At 39.6% G+C, this 22,856-nt stretch overlaps 1 protein-coding gene across 1 annotated transcript; it reads right to left on the bottom strand.

The window, feature by feature from the left end:
• Nucleotides 1–4,263: 4,263 nt before the first annotated feature.
• Nucleotides 4,264–21,909, bottom strand: TMEM212 (transmembrane protein 212). Its single transcript, XM_054577024.1, is given in 5 exon segments — nt 4,264–4,290; nt 4,293–4,313; nt 11,001–11,324; nt 12,741–12,800; nt 21,751–21,909. Coding segments are annotated over 5 exon segments (591 nt in total).
• Between the last annotated feature and the right edge of the window lie 947 nt (nt 21,910–22,856).

Here is a 22,856-nt window from a genome sequence, read left to right as displayed (position 1 = left end):
TCTTCAAGTATTCATTGCTATAACAAATGAAAAAAATCCACAATTTTTGTAACTAAGTTTTAGCATACCTTCGTTTTAAGTATATCAGGGCTGTCATAAGATAAAGCGGCCTGAGTCTCTCTCTCTGACCTCTGAGAAGCCCCAGCCAGGGAACAGGGGGGAGGGAGGAAGGGGCCGGAGTGAGGCAGGCCTGACACCTTCTTCTGCAAACAGCGCACTGGCTGAGGCTGCCTGTCTGCTCTCATCATTTTTTCCTACAGGAAATGTCATTGCTTCATTGCATTGCAAGAAAATGATGTCATAGTGTGGGGCCTTGATCCATTTCCTGACTTTTAACCTGAGTCTTGTAACCTTTTTCAGCTGTATTGCACCCAGAGAAAATGAAACACATTGAAATGTAAAGGCCAGCATGTCTCATAAAGGCCTTGGAGGCCCCAGGGTGGGGTTAACTTCTGCGTAAATACTAATGATTAAAATACAGTTTTGTTTGGGTGTCACATCCTGGATATGGCATGGACCCAGTACCTAGGAAAGTAAAGGGGAAGGAAATAGTCTTCAGGATGTATCTGTAATTTCTTGGCAGAAGCCCTTCCTTTTCATAGATTGGGTTTAATTAGTAGCAACAATTTCCATTTAATTAGGATGCCTTGCGAAGTTTTTGTTGTGGTGGTGGTTTTTGTTGTTAAATTCTCTGTGAAAATAAGTGATGGTCCCTAAAGTGATATTTTAAATCTTAAATATTGCGTTTGTATCTCCACGTCTTAGGATTGGTTACAACTTCAGCCTACATGACATTATTAAGCTATTTCCTGTAATGTCAAGGGCTGAAATTGCCCTGTCAAGAACGACTCTGTTCTTTCAGGGATTTCAGAGAACAAGGGCTCAGATTGCATTCTTGCTCTGTTATTATAAGTTTTTCCCTGGCAGGAAACCACTGGGTCTCAGATAATTTGCATACAGCCAATGAGAGTGATCTACTGTTCTATGGAGGGCTTCAGGATTGCATGACAACACCATGGAAGAATCTCATATGGGGAAAGGGGATTTTTTTTCTTTTTCCCTAAGCCCCATTTTAAATAGTTTCCTTCCCACAAGCTGATGTGTCCACATTCAAAGAGTTATAAGTAACCCAGCCCATTTTCCTGCCGTGGCCTCTGTCACTAGTCCAAAACTGGAAACAGCCTGTTTAAAGGTGCCTTATTCCTCCTGGTCTGTAAAGCAGAATTTTTGGCATGGTGTGCGTTAACCGTTTAGTTCTCTTTAGGCAAGGGCATAGCAAAAAGCTCATTTCTTTGAGAATGCAAAGGCAAGAAATAACCTCCTACCTTTCTTGATATCTGACTATACTTTCGAACAGGTTACACGTAGAATTCTTGTTAACCTAAAACACCTAGTATTGGACCACCTCACTCAGTATCCATTTGAGAGTCTCGGAAGTTTGCACATTTGCCTCTTGCTGAAGTTACAGAAAACAACTATTGGACTTCATGGGTCCTAGGGTTGGTGCCACAGCTGGGACTTCAACTCTTAATATAAAACCGTACAGTCACCTTAAACCCTTTTAGAACAGAGCGGGACATAAATAAGAAAGCTAAATGTAAGTAAATAAACAAACAGCCAAAGTGTCCAATATTGGGTGGAAATGCTCAAATAATATTAGAATTAATTCAGACAGTAAATCTGAAGTCCCTACTTGTGTAATTACAAGGCCCAGGATTAGACATCATATTGTTGCATTAAGTGACGGATAAATGTGTTGATTGAAGAGCTGAGGAATGGGAGGCACCCGTAGGACTTCCAGACACCAACAGTTGCACTGTCTGTCCTTGAACATGTCACTTAGCTTCTTCTCCATGTATCACATTTTTCACGATATGCCTAAAGTGCTGTCTAAAATTTTTATTCTGTACTTGTCCGTTCTCAAATGTATCTAATAAAGACTCATGCTCAAAGGCATCTAATAAGTCAAATGAATCCATATCACTATAAATACTATTTTTGAGTGCAGCTATGTTAGATTTTCTGCTGTGTGTTTTACCTATATCATGCCATTGACTTCCCTCAGCAAGGCTGGGAATTAGCTACCTCCATCAGCTTCATTGACCAGGGAGGAACTGAGGCTATTGCTTAAAATGACAAAGGACCAGGATCTGAATCCAGCGGTTTCTTATTTCAAAGCCCCACCCACTTTCTACTATGCTACACCTGTGTTTCTCAAACTTCAGCATGCGTCAGAGTTATCTGGAGGACGGCTTCTGAAAAGAGACTGTTGGGATCCAGCCCCAGAGTTTCCAGATCTTATAACTTCCCTGGTGATGCTCATGCTGCTGATCTGGGGATCACATATGAGAACCACTGTGCAGTCAAGAGCTATAGATGGGACCAAAACATAGAGAAGATTAGAGGCAGATCTCTGGCGAAATTAAGAAACATCTTACATTCACAGCCACGCAGCACCAGGGCGGGGTTGCCTCTTGGGAATGGTTGGGTTGTCAGGGGCATGTAGATCTTGGGACATTCGGTGAGAAGTTGGCCTAGAGGGCCTCTACGATCCCTTCCAACTATTAAATGTTGTCATGAGGGCCAAAGACAAGTGGCAAAGAGGCCGGGAGGGAGGGGACCCTTCTCATTATGGCTACTATTCTATGTTTCAACTATGTTTGAATATCTAAGGTTTCTTTGGTAATGGCGATGAAGAAATGCTAAGAAAGATGTTTCCTTAATGTAGGTATAATGGAATTACAATTTAATGAAATACCACATAGGAATAAGAGAAATTCAAAGAAAACATTTATTCACTGCAAATTCGTATTTCAGGTTCTAAAATTTCTATGCCAACAATGGTGAAATTTCAATTTTTAAATCATAACATGCAAATCAGAAATAAAACAAGGTAAACAATAAAAAAGGACTAAAATGTATAATTATTTCAAATTTTTATTTTATAAGAACATCGAGGAAAAATGTTTAAAGGTCAAAATTATTTGGCAAATATTTCAGAATAATACCCACAGATACAACAAATTTAAGAGGAACATTGCTTCAAATGTATTGTCCATTCTTTTGACCCTAGGAAGAAAAGAAAAATAAAGTTGTTTTTATTTCTACAATTTGTCAAAGAGAATAGAGCGTCACTTCTGACATTTAATTTAGCCTTTTTTATGTCTCAGAAACCCAGTGAAGGATGACTCAAGTAACAGCATCGTGGTACCACTTAAGAATTCAAGAGTAATCGCCAGAGAGAACAAAATTGGTGGTACTGGTAAAAGGGGATGGCAGAAAGATATAAAAAAGAAATATATGTGTAATAAAATATCTGGCATAAGCATAAAACAGGAAGAACTGTTACTTTTGTGGGCAGGGGCTGTCTAAGGAAGTGTAGATTCTCTCTGTTGAATAACTCTTTTGGTCAATTGTTATTTGTTTTGTCTGGTTTGGATTGGTTTGGAAGTTTTTGAAAATTAACAGAAAGGATAAAAGGTACTTTCTGAAATCTTTGAATGGCAGCTAAGAATTTAAATTTGATTAGAAGGAATGGGAAAATAGCAGCTATGGCTAGGAAGACATAAAAATTACATCTAGTATTGCAATCTGCTACTCTTCATTTCTCTACTCTCAGCCCCCACTTTCCAGCTTCCCTTAGACAGTCTCAGTCCTCAGGGAACCCACATTCTTGGAGAGGAGCTGAATACACGTGGATGTCACATGAAGGTAGGGTATAACCTGACTGTGAAGGGAAGCCACAGAGTGATGTAAAGCAGGGGAGCAATAAGAGCAGATTTGAACTGTGGAGAGCTTATTTTAGAGCCCAGAGGAGCATACTTCTTAAGAAAGACAAGACTGCAAGAATGGAAACAAAGAAAGCTGAATGAGAGAAGTTGGAGGGCTGAACCAAGGCCATCATGATGAGTACAGAGAAAGGGAGACACAATGGAGAAATATTTAAGAGGTGCAGGATATTTGTCAAGATATGGTGACTGACCCAGGTGTAAGGAGTCAAGGATGACTCCTGAGTGTCCTGAGTGCTGACAACTGAGCTGGAGATACAGGAAGAAGAGCAGGTGTTGGGGACAAGGAGATGATCAGCTCCCTTATGAACATCTTGAGTTTGATGTGTCTGAGGACACCCAGGAGAGAGTCCGAAAGATAGCCCTCGTCCTAAATGCTGTTACTAAGTCCCATTGATTCCACCTCTTATATATCTCTCACAGGTAGCAGCTCTTCTCCACACTTACCATCACTTCTTAATTCACATCTTGTTCTTCACCCGGGCTCTTGGTCCTCCTGGCTCCAGTCTCATTTTTCCTCAGTCCCTATAAATCAATGGAGGATCTAAATGTGTACTGTTCATTTTTCTCTCTCTACCTTTTAGCCTGTAGGGTAATATTTGGCCCTTAATGTATGCTCAGTAAATGTAGAGGAGCAAGTATAAGTAATGAATGTTGAATTTAGGGCTTTGGGTTCACACTCCTTGACACATGACAAGGGGAAAGTCATATACAGTAGTAGTGACCGGATGATATTCCTTTTACCAAATAGGTACTGATTACCACCCAGCACCTAGTAATTCATGGCTTTAAATAACAGCTTTCCTTTTCATCTAAGTTAGTGATGTGGTATAAGAGAATATAAACATTTTAAAACAATCTTTTTGCAAATAAACTGGAGTTACAAGTTTCTTACTTAGTCAATAATATAACACTAAGTTTTTGTTTTTGTTTTGTTTTGGTTTTAAGACAGCCAATGAGATAATTCTGTTTGGTTTGAGAAGACAAAATGGAATATTGCGCAAATAAAGGTGTTTTTATAAAGTGGTTAAAGTGAAGCCATGTGGTGCATCCTAGCAACATATCGGTGTGGCATAGGACAGGTAAAGAGCCTGCCATTGCTGCTCACATCTCTCCCTCCTGATGTGAATCTCCTCCAATGGAATGAAGTTGTATTTTAAGATCACAGGATGAGACAGGGCTGGAAAGGTATTAAGAGGCTGACTGGCCAAGCCCTGTGGTCTCAGAGATGAGGAAGTTCACCTCTACTGATGTGAGCAGCGAGAGCTGCTGCCCTGTCCACAGGCCCTGCGGGCTCCCAGGGTTAGTCTGGGAGGGGAAGTGTCATTGTGTCGCTCCCTACCCCACACAGCCCCCATTGTTTTTCACCCTAATTACTTCCTGTGTTTCTCTCCCTTCTTTCCTATGGGGAGTGAACTCAGACATCCAATAATAGCCATCAAGTGTTCTACTCTTTTATTAATACAATTTAAAGTCTCCAGCCAACACCGTTACATTTCTAAATGGTTTTGTGCTCACATACTAACACCACTATAATCATTCTGAAATATTCTCTAGTATAAGTCCAGTTTTTTTTTGTTGTTGAAAACCGAATTTATGATTATAGAGAATTGAAGGCCCCTGATTGCTACTCAGATTTCTGACTTTTTAGAAAACAAAAATTTCTCAGTTATTTTAAATATAACACAACTTTTCATTTAAAATATATTAGTAATTACTAATATTTTACATTAAGATTAAGGAGCAAGGAATAAAACCCAGTAGGATATTTTATATTAAAATGCTAAATTGAGGGGAACGTGTAGCAAGGTCTCATGGCCAAAACCAAAGGGGAAGGATTGAGGTAAGGAGGGAGGGAGGGGGCAGGGGAAGAAGGTGGGGGGAAGGCAGAGACAAATGTATTTGAAAAAATAAAGAAAATAAATTTTAAAAAAAAGGCTAAATTGACTTCATGTGTAAAGGAAAATATGTTGACAACAATTTATAAAATAAAAATTGACAAAAAGCTATACTCAGATTACCAACCCCTTCCCACCTTTTGCTCTGTCTTTGAAAAAAATATCAAGCTTATTTTAATACATTACTTTACTTTCATCCCTTCTCTTAGTAAGTTGCTGTCACCCTTGGCATGGTTCCACTGATTAAATAAAATAAAAATATCCTGAAAAAAAAATAGCTTTCTTTTCTAAAATGAGTTATTTTTTTTGTCTGAGAGAAACATAAGAAAGATCATCCAAGGAAAGCAAGACTATGCAAGGTCACTTGAAACAGGTAGCAATGAAGTTACACCACCTAAGAGGTGCAAGAAGCTGCTGGAAGCCTGGGCTTCAGACCCTGGGACACCTGGGAGACAACCCTCACTCTACATGGGCACCTCAACGTCCTCATCTGTGAAATGCATATAATGAGCTTTGAAATTTTGTGGGAAATAAAGGAGGCAAGGAGCCTGAAAAATAGCAACTGTCTAATAAATAGCACCTACAGTTTTTCTTCTGTTACCAGTTTGATGGCACTGCTTTTATTATTCCAGAGAAAATAATGAAATCTCAAGAATAGCAATACCCTGAATTGTGATTATTTTTCTAGATTCTGATTTTTCTACTGACCAATTTGAAAAGACCATATAATGAAATTTGGGAGGGAGAAAAATGGATTCTTATTGTTCTGTGGTCCTGCTTGAATATTACTTGAGTTTAGCCCCAGGGGATTTAGTTCCCAGAAGCACCAGAAAGATCTACTGTAGCCCAAGATAAGGCTTCAGATCTGCAGGATGAGAGTCACAGGTAAACTTATTTCAAAACATATTTATATTGCTAATGATGCAGAATAAGGTCCACTGAAAGATCTGGAGCCAGAATACTGTTGCTTGCTAATTTGTCTTCATTTTGGAAAGAAAGGGTGCTCCAGTGATAAATATTCTGTCCCCATGTTTTTGAAGTGCATTTAAAAAGTTTACCTACATCTCTCATGGGAAGCAAATATTTCTCAATTCATCGAAAAAAATAAAATCACTATCTCACATGATAAGGGCAAAAATATTTTCTTTCTCCCTTTCATTAAAGAAAAAAAAACCCCAAACATAACAATGAATAATGAAAGGAAAACAAACAAAGCCATTCCATTCCTTGGAGGAGGGGCGGAGTAGCTGCAGGGGACAGCTGCAGTGCGTCTGGCATCCCAATTCTTGTCTTTCCCATCAATTTATTACTTACTGAACCAGGAATGTAGACAATTCTGGCTATGGTTGTTTTGGGTTTTAGTTTCTCGACTTAAATTCTATGTTGTGCTCATTTGCTTCCTGCACTGTGTCCTAAACTGACAGGGTCACTTCAGCCCATGTCCATGAAGCCACACACACAAGGAGCTCTTACTCCTTTCCCAGCTCCACCCCTTCCCATGAGGCCTTTGACATTTGGAAGGGCTCACTGTCTTAGTAAGCCTGGGCTGCTATAACAGACAGTAAACTAAGTGGCTTAAACAGCACATGTTTATTTCTCACAGCTCTGGAGGCTGGAAGTCCAAGATCAAGGTGCCAGCTGATTCAGTGTCTGGTGAGGGCTCCCCTTCTAGTTTGAAGATGACCGCCTTCTTGCTGTATTCTTACATGGTGAACAGAGAGATATCCCGGGTCTCTTTATCTTTTTATAGGGGCACTAGTCTCATCATGTGTCCTCTACCCTCCTGTCCTCCTCTAAACCTAATTACCTCCCAAAGTCCCCACCTCCTCATACATCACAGTGGGAGTTAGGGCTCCAACATGAATTTGGGGAATTGGCACAGACATTTAGTCTGTAGCACTCACAGAATGCTTTTATGCGTTTCTATCAAAATTGTCAAACCCTTTGTGACTCTTGCAAGTATTTTTCACTGTGGTTTGGGTTGGGTACCAGTGGACTGCACACTCCCACACTATCACTGTGTGACTTTCAACAAGATGTTATCTAATATTTGTGTCCTCCCCTCCTGAATCCATATGTTGAAGCCCTAATCACCACTGTGCTAAGACTTGGAGGTGCACCCTATGAGAGGTAATAAAGTTTAGATGAGGTCATGAGGATGGAGCCCCCAGAGTGGGATTAGTGCCCTTATTGGAAGGGAGATCGTCCTCTCTCCAGGAGCAGGCACAGGAAAGGCATGCAAGCACGTGGGAGAAGGCAGCCATCCATATGCCAGGAAGGGAGGCCTCGCCAAAACCCAGCCATGATCTTGGACTTGCAGCCTTCAGAACTGTGAGGAAAAAAAATGTGTGTTGGTTAAGCCATACCATGTATGGTATTTTGTTACAGATGCTCAAGCTGACTGGGACACAAGATGACTTAAATTTTACTAAACTGAAAGACACAGGGAGGAGAAAGATAATGAATGTGGTAATTCCTAAGGAGTGCTTGATTCATTTCTGAAGATGTGTTTTTAAATTTAAAGAAGAAAAATTCTTAGAAATAAATGTTTTCTATCATAACATTAACTGTTATATATGGATCTGAAAAAAAATTGATTTTGTTCTGCAATAAAATAAAGTAAAACTACAATTTTCCCCAAGTCTTCCTTCAAACCATCACTTTTTTCTTTTTTACAAATTTTCATAGTTCTCGAATTCCCTGATATGTAATATATTTACATAAGAAAATTTTAATTTTCAAGCAGACACTCAAAAGTGTAGCTTTTAGAAGTATTTTCAGTGTTTTGTTTATACATGAAAGAAGTGTGAATCTGCAGCATATTTTACAATATTATCATTTTTAATAAAATTTTAAAACTTTACATATTCCTTTTAGCATGTGAAGAATATAACAACGTAATTATATGGAAGTTCATTAAATATAGAATCACTCCATAGACTTTTGTATCCCAACAAATGATCCACCTTTACTTCTAAGAAAGTTGTGTGTTTTCTAGAAATATGATAAATAGTATATTTATTTTACTGGTAGAAATTGCACCTAATACAGAAGACATTTCTGTATTGTAACAAAGGTTTGCTCAGGCTGCATGTGCTCCTTGTGGGCTCAGGGCAGCGTTGTATTTATTAATACCAAACATCATATCCCGTTATATCAGCTACTCATCCTCCCTAATGAAACATGATCTGCCACCATTGTGGACTACATGGCATCAAGCCATCGAAAAGCACTCAGCAAAGACATGCTGCTTATTAAATTTCTCTGGAACTCTTACCCATAGTGCTACATTCTATGCAGATGAGAAAATTGAGATTCTGTTCAGAAGTGACACTAAGGTAATCTTAGGCCTAGGAAGAGAATTTTCATCAGAATCTCCTGGGTCATGTGTTAAAAATGCGTATTCCCTTCCTCCTACCCCAGAGTTTCTGACCTAGTATGAATGGTTTTGATTGGATCCAGAAATCTGGTGTAGCAAGAATGCTCAGTGATTCTGATGTCATTGGTCCACTTGGAGAAATGTGTTGCAGTTGTGTTGGGTTCTCTACCTAGCATAGAATCACACACTGGAAACTGTATCCTGAGCAAGATAGGTCAAGGCAAAACTCTGAAGTTGGAGAACTTTGCTCTGTTTTCATTAATTTCCTCTCTCCGCGGGCACTTATGTGGCCTTGCTGTTAGGTCTCCACTGGGCTGGCTTACCAAGTCCTTGGCAAATTTTTAATTTTTTTCCTCCCTTCCTTCTATCCTACATTTAACCTAGATGTTATCAGTGTCATGCTTAAAGTGACAGTCAGGTGTCTGATTAACTATTCACAGTGAGGGGCTATGGCTGCCAACACTTCAGTGTGTAGTTCTAGGAATTTGGGATGTTTACCAAAAGGGAGAAATCTCAAATACTGAACTCCTAGATGGCCAGGCATACAAGGAGGGAAGTAATTTTGATCTGTTCATCTCAACTCTTGGTGAGCCTCTTTGTATCATCAACTCTGTTTCTAAGAATGTATAGGATTTCATTTGCAGACTTATACAGACGTTCAGGGGCACAAGGTCGACCACAAAAGGCATGGAGAGTGTCAATTCTTGTCTTTCAGCTTAGGTGGTTTGTACTGATAGGATCAAATGGGAAAAAATAATTGGCTAACATTACTTAAATACACGTGATCTTAATATTAGACTGACTTGAATCAGGAAGCCAATATGAGAGGTTGCTCAGGGAAATAGCTCTTTCCAGAAGGAAGTTTGTTCAGTTCACAAAGCAGTGACTCACTATCAATGCCTGTAGGAATTTAGAGTCAGAAATCACTGTGCTCTTCTCCCAGTCACCCTGCTCTAACCCTCCTGGAGGCCAGCGCCATGGATATTAATGGTCTAGTGTAGGAGAAAAAGTTGGATGACGAAAAGACACAGAATAAATCTAACCTGATTAGGAGAAATCGCTCTCCGTTCTGAATCTCAACCCACTAGCATGACCGTGGGAAAGTTATAAAAACTCTTTAGCCTCAATTTATTATCTGTAAAATGGGAAGTACACTGATACCTAGTAAATATATAGTTGATATTTTTATTTTTTAAAAGATTGTATTTATTATTTATTTTTAGAGAGAGGGGAAGAGAGGGAGAAAGAGAGGGAGAGAAACATTGATGTGTGAGAGAAACATCAATTGGTTGTATCTTGCATGAGCCCAGCTGGGTCCTGAGCCCGAAACCCAGGCATGTACCCTGACTGGCAATCAGGCTGGCGACATTTGCTTTGCAGGATGACACCCAACCAACCATGACACAGCAGTCAGGGCCATATTTCTATTGTTATCATATTAATATTATTATTAATCCTCCTGGAAAATGTTGAAAACTAAATTTGATGTTAGCCCATATCACCCTCTCTGCTAGAGTAGGAGTAGAAAGAGTGGAAAAATTTTTATACTATGCCTTTTTCAGCCAAGAAACATGTCTACATTTCTGAATGGGATAGAAGCTAAATTAAGATGTCTGCATGTGATTAATACTAGAAATATTAAGGGTGCTGCTTTCAGTTGACCAAGTTCTTAGTATTTATCTCAATTCGTAATTTTTTAAATTGTGGGTTGAGATAAAAATTATCTGGTGCTGCCTACAGCCATACTTTCAGTTACATTAACATAAATCCAGCCATTCCTACAAAAACAATTATTGAGCATCTATTATGTGCCAGGCACTGACTAGCATGGTTATACAGGATACAGTGGTGAATAAGAGAGACAGATTAAATATAAATATACCAGAATTTCCATTTTAGCTTTTAGGAACCAGCACTCCCTTTCTTGAAACTTACATTTATGTGTCCATTCCAGATAAGTCTTGCAGAGAGCTTGAGGAGCACTGTTAGGGAAGCACAGAACATCGCAAAGCTCAGGCACAGGTCAAAGGCTTGAAGTGTCAGGTGGTACTCTTCATAGTGTGGAGGATCCACACACACTGATGGGAATTTTGCATACGGAAAAGGAAAGGCAATTGCATAACCAAGATAGTTGGTCCCTGCAACCCCTGAAAAAGAGTAGAAGCAATACGGGCCAAGAAGAGCTGATTCCAAAGCTACTGCAAAATGAAGTGGACATCCCATAAGGCTCAGGATCACAAAAGTGAAACTAGCTTCCCACTGAAAAGAAAGCAGAGACAAATTGTTACTTTGGGAGCTAGATTTTCTGAAAGCTTCTCAGCAATATGAAGAAAGAGATGCCAGGTCTTAATCTCTCCTACTGGGAAATAGAGGAGAAATGGATTGCGACTTTTCCTTAGGGCTCAGTGTCCTCCTCTCCAATCTACATCAGACAAGTGGGACAAAAAATGAAATCAAACCCACTTAATAAATATTTATCTATCTCCTGTCATGCGTTAATGACCAATCTGGGGTGGGAAAAACAAATGAGTAAGCAGAATCCTTGCTCTATCCTGGGACCTTGCCAAGCAGGGTGTGGTCCATGGTCCACTGGCATCCCCTGGGACAATGTTAGAAATGCAGAATCTCAGGTCCCTCCTAGATCTGCTGACTCAGAACTGCATGTTAATCAGATCTCCAGGAGCTTCACTCCTACACTGAAGTTCGAGAGGCACTGTTGTAGCAGTGGGAGAAAGATTTCTAATGAGATCAAGGTAGTCTTTCTATATGGTGGGATTACTTGATTCTATACTATTAACATTCAAGATATTATGACTTTTTTTTTTAAGAGGGAAGAATGCAGGGAAATTGGAAGAAGATCTTAAATAGAGGAGCTGAAGCTTGAAAATGCATTGTTGAAAGCAGAGGAGCCTATAGATCCCTTTCTTCAAGATAAAATTCAGAAGCTCTAACATTGGGCCTGTCCTCCCCAAATGACAACACTTACAAACCACAGGAATTTATAGAAAATGTTTGGATTGGGAATCAGATAATAAAAATTTTAATTAAAAACATAGTTTATTACTAAAATCCATCATAGTAAGGCATCAGAATTCAATTATAATTGGAAATCACATTTTCCCTGTTCCATCCTGAATTATTAACAGTAGAGATTTGATCTCCAAACGCACTCTACCATCCTCGTCTATGTTATGGAAGTAAAAGCAGTTCTGTCGTAAAACTGGCAAGTCCAGTGACGGAAAGTAACTTCCCAGTGTGATCTGCTGACCATAAATACCTAACAGGGCAAATCACGGTGGGTCAACAAGCCCTAGGCACATAACTTCTTTAGTAAAAGGTTTATCTTTGCCTTAAGCAAATCCTGTCTGTCCATTGTCCTTGTGTATCTAAGGTTAACACACTTTTGAAACATCTCTTTTCAGACCCCCATCTAAGACAAAGCCATCCTCAAGAGAGCACATAATCGTAATTATCTTGTAATCCACCTCCATGTAATCTTCCTCATGTTCCCTCCTTAATTTTAAATGCCTAAAATAAACTGCCAAACTGTCACTCTCAGAAGAAGTTGAGATCTTGCTTCTTGGAAATTGTCATCAGTTTTGGTTCAAATAAAATCTTACAAAAATTCTTTACAGGTTTGGAAGTTTTTCACCTTGACAATGTCTACATGTTTACCAGGTATCTCTGGGTCCACTCTTTGTGAGCCAACAGTAGGAGCACCCCAGCTGTGATGGCCTGGAAAAGGAAGATGGGAAAATGTCATTCCGTGATAGCATGTACCTCTGGAAAGAGTTCAATCTGTCTCACAATTTGACAACTTTATCGTGAACCAGAAGAAGGAACAGCAAATGACTAAATGGATTTATGGCTCCGATCTCCTCTTCATCCATAATGACAATGAGGAAAAGAAGCCATCAGTGTCACAAAGACATGATTCATGCAAGCTCATTTTTTGATTTTCTGTGTTGCCTTTGCCATCAAAATTATAACCTTCACTCCAGTGAGGTGTCACTGGAATAGAAGCTTGGCTTTATAACCCTTGTCGTATGTTCTGTTTTGATTAATTGTCTATTGTTCATCTTTCTTACAAATTGCTAAAATTGCACATGGGAAGAACCAGAGTGGAAATGTGTCACAAAACCTTGAAAACCCTCTCAGCAGCAGCACTATCTTTTACTATTTGCTTTCTCTTGAAAAGCCTGCTGGGGGGACACAAATACGTGATCCTTGTTTCTCAAGTAACAAAGATTGCCATTAGAATGAATGCATGAAGGGGCATTTATTGTTCTGGTTACAGCGGTGTCAGCTTCTCAAAAGAGAGCTCGTCATAGTCTCCTTTGAAGGAGAAAAGGCCCAAAGTGCAGAATAAAAATAGTTAAACGAAGAAGGAAATGGTGCCACCAGAATTGAGCAATAGATTAAAGAAAAAAAAATTCTAGGCTCATCTTTGAGTCAGCACTGGGTCTGACAAAGGAGATCTTTGTGGTCATTGAGCCTAGAAATCACTTATTCCCAACCTGTAAATCATTCGTTCCTAGTCAAGAAATGTTTTGAGATTGAGAGAGAAAACCAGGAAGTGATGTGCCTGAAATAAGATACAGAATGGGGGCAGAACTAAAAATAGTACCATTTAGGTTTTTGACAGAGAAATAAACATGAATGTATATATAGTATCAACAAATTTAAGGGGGAAAAAAATCAGAGCTTTGACCAATGTGGTTTTGTGGTATGCTGCTTTTGTAGCTCTGGGTCTGGCATATTTATTATTTGAGACCTAGCTTTTCATTTCCCTGGCATATTTTAGTTTGGATGTTGGATTTAGAGAATTTGAGAGAGAGGGGAAAAGCAGACACACATGCACTCACACAAAACTTCTCATGTAGCTAAGCCTGAAATTCCATACTTGGCATCGCCATACCATAAAACTCCCATGGATGAAAACAGAACCATCTGTAGTCAAAAGACGTTGGCTTGATCCTGCAAGAGAAAAGTTTCCAAGGGACCCTATGGAGGTTGAGCCAGCATAACAGTATAACAAAACAAGAGAATTATTAAGAGCAACTGTTACACTGCTGGCTAAGCTCTGGGGCCAGCCTGAGCTTTCAGGGGCAAGACGCTCAACGGACACGTCACTCCTCTTCGAGAAACACTGAAGCGAAGGAGATAAAAGCAAAGGAGACGCCCCTCTGCTGGTTTAACTCCAAGGCAATAGCTGACATTATCAGAGCCTTAGATTCCAGGTTGCCTTAACTACTTTGGCATAAACTGTTTCTTTCCTTTCAAACGTTGAAAAATGCTGTTGCAGCTGCCAGCTTGAATTTTGCTTTGTTTACACAAAACTCTGAAAAAGACCTTTCATGGAGTAGGCTGGCGTATGAATACCAGTGACTTGTTAAGTCCACCCTGCAGGACGTGGCTCAAGAGCCCAGCGCACCCATCTTTGAGGGCGCCTCCTCACTGAGCACAGGAGGTGAGGGGGTTCCCCCCGCAGTCACAGACTTCCCTTTTTATTTATTCTTAAAAATTGTGTTTTTAGATAGGGAGGGGCAATGAATTTTTTTTTTTTTTTAAAGGAAGAACTTTGAGGTAGGGAAGAGGTCAAATGGGAAAAGGAAAGGTGAGGTTCTGAGCGGAACTGAGCTGTGCCCCACAGGGCAGTCAGGTTGAGGGAGGACAGAGAGGGTGTGCGTGGCGCCGGTGCGTTCTCCCTCAGTTCTTCTGGACAGGCTGTTGACGTGCTCTGCGGGCGGTTCTAGGGACAGTACTTGGGTTTTGCAACAGTTGCTGCTAACAGTGATTGCATGATAATTGTGAGCTCTGTTACTAAGTCTTTTCTTATTTTTTAAAAAAAGATTTTATTTACTTATTTTTTAGAAGGGAAGGGAGAAAGAGAGGGAGACAAACATGAGTCAGGGTTGCCTCTCACATGCCCCCAACTGTGGACCTGGCTTGCAAACCAGGCATGTACCCCGACCCAGAAGAGAACAGGCATCGTTTCAGTTGGCACGATGATGCCCAATCCATTGAGCCGCACCAGTCAGGGCTCCCGCTAAATCTTTAAATTGCTCAAGTGAAGGGTGCAGTTCCCAGAAGTAGGTAAAGGAAACAGGGAGTAGTCACAACAGAATCATTTTAGAGGAATCATTTTAATGTGGGCTAATTTATTCACTTATGAATATCTACTATGGCTCTACTACAAGCTAGGGATGTGATAGATACTGTGCAGGTAGAATAATGACTACAACAGTTAAAATTTATTGAGCACTTACTCTCTGCCAGGCACTATTCTAAATGCTCCACATACTCACTCGTTATGACCCTATTATGTAGATCTTCCACTTTTTTTTTTTGACAAAAGCTATGGTATTTATTATACTATAATATTATAATTACTGTAACTTTTCCATAACTATAACTTGAAATAATCATAATTTTATCTAATTTTGTATCATTAAACTTTCTTCTCTCCACTCCCTAACCCAGTCAATCATAGCTGTCCTACTGATTAATTTAAACACAAGAGAAATTGCTATACTTTTTAAATGAAACACAGAGAAGCTAAATAAGATGAAAAAGCTCACCAAGTAATAATTATACAAATAACGGTTCAAAACACCAATTCAAAAGAACTGATGCGCCTCGATGTTTATAGCAGCACTATTCACAATAGCCAAGAGTTGGAAATAGCCTAAGTGCCCATCAGTAGATGAATGGATTAAAAAACTGTGGTACACTAACACAGTGGAATACTACACAGCAGAAAAAAGAAAGGATTCCTACCTTTTGCAACAACATGAATGGAACTGGAGACTATTATGCTAAGTGAAATAAGCCAGTTGGTAAAAGACAAACACCATATGATCTCACTTATATGAGGAATCTAATGAACAAAATAAACCAATGAGAAAAATAGAACCAGAGGCTTAGTTAGAATCATGGAATAGGCTGACAGTGGTAAGAGGAGAGGAGGGAGGTGGGGACTGTTTGAAGGAGGCTGAAGGGATTAATCAAAGAACATATATGAAAGACACATAGACATGGACAATAGTGTGGGGATTGACTATGGAAGTGAGGGGTGGGCTGGGCGGAGGAGATGAAGGGGATAAGCTGGGACAACTGTAACAGCATAAACAATAAATAATAATGGTTCTAACCCTCAATGGAATTTGCAGCCCAGATGGGAAAGTAATGCACATATAAGAATATCCGCAAAATTAGGCAAGAAGAGTGGGTGTGTTGGGTGTGAGATGAACCCAATGACAGGACACCACTTCCAGGGGGAAAATCACTGATAAAATTATCAGGAAGGACACAGGACCTTGAAGGGAACCAAAGTTTTGCTACACCGAAGCTACACTTTTCTGACCTGACCATAGTCTCTCACCTTAATGGCCATTGACCCCTGAGGAGGCAGAAAACAGTAGCTGGGTTCTGGCTGATGGTCGCAAGGTTTCAGCCCCTGGCAGGCTGAAAAAGATAACATCTTAATCTAAGTTACGTTTCATCTACTGACCCAGTAAGGCAGGACGATCTCCTTGGCTTCCTCTCCTTAAAACTGGTTCTCGATTCCACAGCTGACTTCAGAGTTGTCCTCAAGACACCTGAAGAAATCATTTATTACCCTTCTCTCACCTCTGACCAATCAGCTCCTAGCAGACCCCGAATTCCTAACCCGCAGTGTCTTGTGATTTTGCCCTGTATCATCTGTAACCTGTGTGCGACTGGGGAGTCGGCTGTTTCAGGGCACGAGCTTGCCCATCTCCAGACTGGTCAATTCTAATAAGCCACTTCCTTTCTTTAATGCAAACCCATCCCTTGTGTGCATATTTTGGCCGGAGTCCACAGGCAGAATGAACTTAACTATTGGGCTTCAGTAACCCCTGGGTGTGATGGGGTGGGTGTAGGGCTGAGGGTGGGATGCTTTCGGGCAGTGCAACACAAAGTGCAGTCCCAGGGCCAGCAGGACAAGTCCTTGGGGACTTGCCAGACATGCAGTCCCAGGCTTCTCTCCTCACTGACAGAATCAGAGTTCCCGTTTTAACAAGATCCTCAGGTGATCCATATGCACATTGCAGTGTGAGAAGCACTAGTTTAAAGGAAAGAATTGAGTCAAACATCACTCCATGGTTTGAAAATTGAGTTCAAAGACAAGGAAGTCAGGAGAAATTGTTGCTTTTGGTGGTAAGACAATTAACTTTTTTTTTTTCTGGACGAGCTGAACTTAAAGAAGCTTAGGATATCTAAGTGGAAAATTGACGATGAGATGGGTTAGAAGTCACAGGACTGCTGAAGCTGAAAGAGACTTGAACGAGGGTGAAATTGAGTCCTTCCTGTAACAGAGGAGGAACCTAGACCTGCAAGGGTAGGTCTAGCTCTATCTTTCTCCCAACTTCCCATCTCCAAGCAGGGCTTTAAATGAAGTTCTTTTGTTCACCATTGGCCAAGTCACTGGACCCTCCAGGCTTCAGATCTTGTAAAACTCATGGTACTTTGGTTCCTCCATCATAGCTTGTTTTACAAGCCAGGTTTTCTAGGATTAAAGCAGAGGTTAGTCCTTTAGGTGCTGTAATTTCTTTGTTGCATACTTTCTGGTAGGTGATGCCTTTATTTATTTGTTTGTTTGTTTATTCTTAAATATTTTATTGTTTATGCTATTACATTTGTCCCAATTTTCCCCCTTTGCTCCCTTCCACCCAGCCTGCCCTGCCCCCAACTCTCACAGGCAATCCCTACACTGTTGTTCATGTCCACGGGTCCTTCATATATGTTCTTTGACTAATCCCTCTATCTTCTTTCAACTAATCCCTACCTCCCCTCCCCCTCTTACAGCTCTCTTTTGTTCAATGTGTATATGCCTCTGATTCTCTTTTGCTGATTAGTTTATTTTGTTCATTAGATTCCATTTATACGTGAGATCATATGGTATTTTTCTTTCACCAACTGGCTTATTTCACTTACCATAATATTCTTCAGTTCCATCCATGCTGTTGCAAAAAGAATTCCTTCTTTTCTACTGCTGCATAGGATTCCATTGTATAAATGTGCCACAGCTTTCTTACCCATTCATCTACTCATGGGCACTTAGGGTGTTTCCAAATCTTGGCCATTGTAAATTACACTATGAACATATGGGTGCATATATTCTTTTGAATTGGTGTTTTGGGATTCTTAGGATATAGTCCCAGTAGTGGGATCACTGGGTCAAAAGGCAGTTCCATTTTTGATTTTTCAGGGAGACTCCATACTGTTTTTCACAGTGGCTGCACCCATCTGCATTCCCACCCAGTGTACTAGGGTTCCCTCTTCTCCACAGTTGATGCCTTTTGATAACTAGTTCAGAAATTTTAGGAAGACTGCTTTTCATGTGTTTTGCAGAATAGAGCCAAAAGAGTCTCAGGACCAATATTTATGAAGAATTGGAAAGCCTTGAATGAAAGGCACTGAACAAATACAAAGCACTCTGACACTTGTTAATAACTATCTCTTACAAATCTCTGAAGAGGTGTGGAGTCATTTGCAAAGGGAAATGTCAGTAAGATTCAAGTGTTTAAATTATCTTTTCACCAGAGGAAGATACACTTTGCAGACAAGTTGAGAAGAAGGTGAGGAAGGTTGTGAAATTAGAAACCTTTTGAAGTTGACCCTGATCAGGCAGAGCCGTGGTTCTAGAGGACACTCACCAGGAAAAAGAAACTGCATTTCAAATTTAAACATTATTGAAAGAGTGCACACTCTTATTGCTTTCCTTTTCATAAGGATTTTTTCCTGCTTTACTATAAATACCAGCTTGACCTTTAGTTTTTGCAGCCCAATCAGAGTTCAGCTGTATAAGGAATTCTGCACCACCGGCACAGAGAACATGGAATTTATTCACTTATCAACGATGTTTATTGGACAATATTTATTGAACATCTAGTATGTGACTCCCTCTGTTCCAAGTGCTGAAAATACAGCAATAAGTAAAATAGAAAAAAAAATCTCTGCCCTTTTACAATATAGTATACAATAAATTATATAGTATAATAGATGGTGATAAGAGCTTTGTGGGAAAAAATAGAGCAAGGAATGCCAATTGTGGGGGAAGTTTGCAATTTTCAATAGGGTAATGAGGGAAGGCATCAGTGGGAAAGTGACATTTGTTCAAAGAATTAAAGGAGGTTCAGGAACAAGCCATGTGTGGGAAAAGGCTTCAGGCAGAGAATAGGCAATACAAAGGCCCCTATGCAAAAACACACCTTGGCATATTTGAAAACAAGAAACTGGTGTGATGAGAAAGAAATGAGCTAAGGGAGAGCAGTAGGAGGTGAAGCCCAGGAGGTAACAGGATGGAGACCTCAGCAAGTCATCTGGGAATGGGATGGGAGATTGAGTCAGGTGGCAAGGAATTAGGAACGAAGGATTTGGACAGAGAGGCAGCACAGTGAAAGGCATGGTATCAACTAGCACTTGTATAGGGCTTTAATATTGGCAAAACTCTATTATACAGCCTTTGCTCAAGCCATGTTTATTCTCACTGAGTGTCTTAGAGTTAGACAGTTTCACATGGGGTCTCTTCACCTGTAGAATATCCCATTTTATAGGCAAAGGTAATGGGGAAGTGACTAACTGAGGATTTTGCTACTGACCACATACCAAGAATGTCAAAGTTGGGAATTGGACGTAGGCCCTACCTCCTCAAATCCTACCTCTCCAACTCTGCTTCCTTAGGCTGTCACTCTCAGAATAAAACAGCCACCAACTAGCTACATGCTGGAGACATATCATATATTTCTTTGGGTCTGATTAGAAAACAGATGTTTGTTCTATAACAAGCATATATTCAAATTACCAATATTGAACCTTACCAAATCACTAATATCTGTTGACTGTATTATGACAGTCTTTGCAGGGATAGGCAAAGAGTTATAAAAAAGGGACGCAGGGTTGGGCTATAACTGTGATTTTTGTTAAACTTTGAGTCAGGTGTGAAATCAGAATTTTTAAAAAGTTAAACATCAGAAAAGCATATCAGAATTCATTTCACAGAGAAGGTTAGGCGTGATGTTATGAAACCTTTGTCATACAGATCTAGTTATTTGTATGTATCAATATCTATCTATTTACCTAGAGAAAAATACATGAATGGAACTACATACGTTTCCAATGTAAAATGTTTTTCTTACTCTGTGCTGGAAGCTGCTGACTACATGTAATGGCCATCTTTGCATTCTGGTAGATGCTTAATAAATATTTCTTTGAGTGAACATTGGGTAGGTGTTAGGCAAAAGAGCAAAGGACAAAGACTAGAATGGTAGATGTAAAAGGATCTATTTAAAAAGAAAAAAGAAAAACGCCATCAAATGGCCTTCTCATTCAGTTCCATACTTCCACCGTCCGACTTGCCCCCATCCACACACCACCATTAAACCCCACTGGATCGAGCTCTGTTAACATCGAGACCCTGCTTTATGTTCCGTTGTATTGCGAGCGTGTAGTAGGCTATCAATACATATTTATTTAATAGGTAGATTAAAATTGTATTTCCCAGGGTCTCACTTTTAGGTAACATCCCAGTTAAAGTCTGATTTTTCTTAAGACTTAAAATGTTGCCCCTTCCAAGAGTGATTACATTTTAATAGAAAACTTCTTAAGATCAAAAGCCTCCAAAATCGAAATATCTAGTCTTTAGTGGCGAATGTCAGGTAACTCGGGAAATAATGAGTGAAGGATTTGTCACACCTGTGGGCCTCTGCAACCCCCTAACCCTGAAGCCAGGGCTAGGCGTGCTTGCTTCTTTGACCCACTGAGGTGATGTACCAGTTTGTTCCTTCATCTGTGCGATCAGTCAGTGAGCATATAGGGAACGTCTACTTGGTGCTACCTTGTACTCGGCACACACACCTTCCTAAGGAGGTGGGAAGTTTGAAGTTCATCACCCAAATTCTTGAATTAGCTTGAGGTCCAACAGTTGTGTGCAGAGGAAAGAGAAGGAGAGCTAAGATTTTGGGCTTGCAAATCTGGGCCATGTAGACACACATCAGCATTTCTAATGAAAGCATTAGTCTGAAAGTTATTTTGCTTTGTTTTTCATTTTAAAATTATTTTTCATGGTTGATTTTTAAAGTTGAGTTTACTGGGATGACATTGGTTAATAAAATGATATGAGTTTCGGGTGCACAATTCTGTAATACACCATCTGTGTATTGTATTGCATGTTTACCACCCCAAGTCTCCTTCCATCACCATTTATCCTCCTTTTACCCTCTTCTCCCTCCCCCACCCCCTTTTAAATTTCAATTTCAAAAGAAATTTCAATTTCTCAGACTATCAGGGTGAGAAGATTAAAATAAAATAACTTTTTAAGAATTTCCTTTTTTTGCTATCATTTCTTTTTAAAAATTTTTATTGTACTTTTTCCATTATCGTTTCACCCCCTTCCACCCCTTCCCCTGAAGAATTTCTTGAACAGTATTTTTGTTATAGTAGACATAATATAGCGTACACATGATAAAATAATTTTAAGAAAAAATTCTATATTTAAAATGCAACTAATAAAAAATCATGTTCTAAGGTAAATTCTAATTTTCTATAGAATTTTTACTTTTTCATATTGTTGGAAAACTTAAAAAGGACATGTTATTGTGTTTCCTCTTTCCCTCCCTCCTTTCTGTATTCTCTCAATATATGTAGTAAAATGTTTTCCTACCAAAGCTCCATTCCAAATGGGACATGCAATCCAGACACTCCATCCTGTGAAGCAAAGCTTGTAAGAAAAGACTGGGAAGAAAGCAATAACTCCAGAGAACACACTGAGAGCTCCCACGGTAATGAGAATCCGGCCAGCAGCCTGGTATAGGCCCTGCATTTTCCTCTGTCAGTTGGGTCCTTGGTCTCAAAGATGTTCTGTTACCAAAACATGAGAGTATGCCAGCCCTCAACAAACAGAAGTTTCTTAGAGACAGTAGCCATGACATATGTGGACTGTTGATCCACTTGGAAACAGGATTCTAATTTGCTTGACCTATGATAATAAAATGCAATGAAATAATCCTTGATGTATATTTGACACAGTAAATCTTCATACCAATTTCCTTAAGAGAGAGAGAGAGAAGTCAATCCTCTTTTGGGTTGCTGCCTTCATTCCCTTCATTCTACCCTGTCCCTGGGTGGGGTGGGGGGGTGACCACTTCCTGGCTTAATCAGTTTCAAAGCCTTGCTGACTGAGCTAATTGTTTCTGAACGCAACCTGTCTGGTGGTTCCAACATAAAGCCAATATCCTCTGTGCACAATAGATCCACATTCCCAGCACAATTTCCCACAAAACAAAGAAAAATAAGCACTCGGATCACTTTTCATTCCATTTAATTTAAGTGACTTAAAGCAAACATAAGATCGCTCCCCTTTTAAAGTTAAATTCTATTATAATTATGCTGGAATTTTTAATAAAAATTTTTGATATGAGCTTATTCCTAAAGAGGAATACACTTCCTTCTGGAATTCTGCATTGTTTTCACTGACCTGGCCTTACCTTAGTTATTTTATTAGTAATGCAATTACCAAAGAAAGTGCAAAGATAGAAATGTATGCAGTTGTAAAATATACTTTGAGTAGTAATTTATTAGTTGATAAAATACTGACCCCTATTTATTCTTGGATCATAATTCAAATTTTAGAGGTTGGTTTATGTAAATTTAAGCAATTGCAAAATTCATCTCTTGCATTTGGGAAAGTGGCGCATATGTGTTTTTGACTGAGAGGACATGTTTAACTGTCTGTTCCAAGATAATGTCTTGAAAACACAGACTTCATTC

The sequence above is a fragment of the Pteronotus mesoamericanus genome, unplaced genomic scaffold, assembly GCF_021234165.1.
Source record: "Pteronotus mesoamericanus isolate MK-2021 breed Mesoamerican mustached bat unplaced genomic scaffold, CSHL_Meso_final contig_116, whole genome shotgun sequence".
NCBI lineage: Eukaryota > Metazoa > Chordata > Mammalia > Chiroptera > Mormoopidae > Pteronotus > Pteronotus mesoamericanus.
The sequence above is the reverse complement of the archived record's forward strand: the minus strand, read 5'-3'. Positions and strand labels throughout refer to the sequence as shown.